Source organism: Camelina sativa, chromosome 8 (assembly GCF_000633955.1).
Source record: "Camelina sativa cultivar DH55 chromosome 8, Cs, whole genome shotgun sequence".
Lineage (NCBI taxonomy): Eukaryota > Viridiplantae > Streptophyta > Magnoliopsida > Brassicales > Brassicaceae > Camelina > Camelina sativa.
The window spans coordinates 8,375,719-8,379,057 of record NC_025692.1 but is presented as its reverse complement, the minus strand read 5'-3'; the positions used below and the strand labels follow the sequence as shown (position 1 = coordinate 8,379,057).

Genomic DNA, 3,339 nt, shown 5'->3' with positions numbered 1-3,339 from the left:
TCAAAGTATTAGGAATATTTGCTCTATGTAGGACCATCAAAGTGACCATAAAATTTACATGGTCAAAGTGACCATAATATTTGCTCTATAGTTGTTTTGTGTATGTTTGTATTCACTAACATATAAATAGATGTATTTAGTTGAATTTTAAATTGTAGTATTTATAAAGCTCATAGTTGTACCGTAGTTGTACCACGAGTATAAAAATTGTAGGTGTACCCTATAGTTGTACATGTTACAGTTAGTTGTACCGTAACTGCAGAAATCAATCTTACAACCAAAAACAGAGCAATCGAGTCTTATAACCAAATACAAAACAAAAACTGTTACGAACATCACTTACATAGAAACTAATCAAGGAAAACTGTTATGATATCATAACAAATACAAGTTTTTGCATTTGAAATCAACTCCTCCGCATTACTTGCACCATAGTCACCAATTTTACAAATTCCTGCAACTTTTCCAACTTCACAAGCTTCACCAACTCAATTTTGTTCACACCCTTGATTTTGTTCGTCATCTTTATCCAGCTCCATATGCACTACATTAAATTCAGTTTGATTCCATTATAGATAACACAAAAGATCATCATCATCAAAGATATATATTTAATCAGCCAATGCAGAATAAGTAACATGTTCAATAAGTGCTTTCATCAAAAGAGCGTGACGAACATCTTCTCTTGAAATTCATAGTACCAGTTCTTGCTTTTTTTCAGTTGTCCTAGTTGTACCAGTTAATATATGTTGTATCTATAACTGCAGAAACGAGAAAACCTAATTTCTATCTAGTTCGATTCAACCAATAGCTACATAAATTATAAACGTAATTTGACTATAATAGACTTGAACAAAAGAGAATTAACAAGATTTACCCAATAAGCAAAGGATCGAGCTTCAATGGAGCTTCAATGGTGGAAGTTTTGTCTTTTGTGGGTTGTGGGTCGAATGATTTTGAATTAGAAAAATAGATGACTTGTGATTGGTTAGTTTTTTGTTTTTGTTTTTTTAATATATCCATTTATCTCTAGTTTATTTAAATAATACAAAAATAAAAAGGGCAAAACTGAGAATTAGAATTATTATGAAAGTACAAAGGTATGTAGAATTAAAGTGGATAATATAGAAAATAATTTTTGAGATAGGAGCACACCAGAATTAAATCTTTTATTTAAATAATACAAAAATAAAAAGGGCAAAATTGAGAACTAGAATTATTGTGAAAGTACAGAGGTATGTAGAATTAAAATGGATAATAGAGAAATTTTTTTTTGAGATAGGGGCACACCAGAATTAAATCCCTATTATATATGGTTGTTTTGATAAATGAATCATCTCAAGTATTTCTTTTGTCAACACTAATATATAAAGATAAAAATCCAAATTATTACAAAAATACATTTTAAAATCCAAACATAACTTCATCTCTATTATGTTGAAGTTTAAATCTTCAAGATTATGAAACTTATGGAACTAAATTTTTGATGGAGCAAGTCCTCCTAAGTTCCATCTAAATGTTAAACACCGTTTTAAATTTAAAATTATCTAAATGTAGAGAAACGGAGCTAAAATTTTATATAACCCCCGTAAAATAAATATTCTACAATTTCCTCTCAATCTCCTCCAAAGTCTCAACCACTTTCACCATCTCCGGTCTCTTTGCCGGAACCCTAGCGGTACAACTTGTCCCTAACTGCAACATCTGAAGCAACTTTGCTTCAACGTTAGGAGTCTTCACAAGCTCTAAATCAAACACTTCACCTGTCCATTGTTTTGCAATAACTTCATTTACCCAAACCACCAGGTCTATCCCTTCCTTTGCATCATCCATACTTGATCTTCCGGTTAGAGTTTCCAGCATCAAGATTCCAAACCCGTAAACGTCTGATTCAGGCGTCGACCTCCTCGTGTCGGTTGCTTCTGGGGCACGGTACCGTCTGGCTGATGCATTAGCCCTCGTAACCGGGTTGGTTAACACAGCTAAACCGGTTTCTGATATACATCCATAATCTTCCGAATTCATGAAGACGTTAGAAGATTTGATGTTGCCATGTGCGAGCTTGTATGTGTGTATGTGAGCTAGTCCTTTTGCTACTCCAATCATGAATCTTAATCGTGTTTCCCAGTTCAATGGAACATGTCCCTCCTCGCCGTTCTTGCCTGCCGGAAAAGAAAAAGAAAAAAAACTTTCTTCAGATGCAAGAAACTAACATTGTCTAATAAGTTTTAAATTTGTTTGCGTTTATATTTACAAAACTATTTTGTATACTATTTGCGTTTGAGCATTTTAGAACTTACCATGAAGAAGATGAGAGAGACTGCCTTCAGAGTAATAATCATAGACCATAAGCTTCTCTTCCTTGGAACACACGTAAGCTCTCAAAGGAGCAACGTTCTCATGCCTAATGTTTCCAACGATCTCCATTTGATGTTTGAAATCTTTCCGCGACACCACTACGTCCTTTAATCGCTTAACCGCGATGACCTTAGAATCTTCTAAAACCGCTTTATACGTCATACCAAAAGTGCCCTTCCCTAGAAACTCTGCCGAGGCTATCAACAAGTCTTCCAAGTTAAAAGCTAGATTGCTTCCTTCAAAGAACATAACTCTGTTAATTTCGCTCTTATCCTCCATGTCTTCAATATTCTTCTCCTTTCCTAATTTAGAAACTTCTTTCTCACTTGGCATCTTTTGTGCTGCTGGTTTCAACTTCTCTGGTGTTGTTTCTGTCTCTTGCCTCCTCTGCCTTTTCACATAGCAAACGATTATCACAACCGCGATTAGGAAGAATATGACGAAGCAAAGGCTTATCGCTATCGCGAGAATCGCAGGTTTCGAGATATAGATCCCCTTTTTCTCTTTCTCTTTCTCTATAGGAGGGATCACCGGAGGAGGAGAGGCATTTTCGTAAACCAAGTTGTTGCCGGAAAAAGCCGAGTTCCCGAATCTTCTCAGAGACTTTGGGATTGATCCGGTGAGATTGTTGTTGGAAAAGTTGAGCCTGCGTAGGCCGGGGAGATTAAGATCCGGGATCTCACCGGAAAACGAGTTTTCAGCTAGGTTAAGCGAGTCGAGTCCGGTCAGGTTAGCAAATCCCGCGGGAACACTACCGTTAAACCGGTTACCGTAAAGGTCAAGAACGGTGAGATTCGTCCACGTGGGGTAATCGGACGGTAGTGGGCCGGAGAATCTGTTGTTGCTGAGACTAATTGCTTTGAGTTTCGTAAGCTGCGAGAAATCAACTGGGAACGGACCTCGTAGGCCGTTGGATCGGAGACTGAGGATCTGAAGCTCCGATAGACGGCTGATAGTTCCCGGAGGGATCACTCCTAGAAG

General features: G+C 37.0%; 1 protein-coding gene across 1 annotated transcript in view; it reads right to left on the bottom strand.

Annotated features, from left to right (window-relative positions):
* The window catches only part of LOC104706708 (inactive leucine-rich repeat receptor-like serine/threonine-protein kinase At5g24100), a 6,877-nt gene continuing 4,966 nt past the window's right edge, over window positions 1,429-3,339 (bottom strand). The window contains exons 2-3 of the mRNA XM_019228695.1: window positions 2,301-3,332; window positions 1,429-2,162 (exon numbers count right to left, since the gene is read on the bottom strand). Coding sequence (XP_019084240.1) covers window positions 1,603-2,162; window positions 2,301-3,332 — 1,592 coding nt within the window. The 3' untranslated portion in view covers window positions 1,429-1,602. The remainder of the gene's footprint in view (window positions 2,163-2,300; window positions 3,333-3,339) is intronic.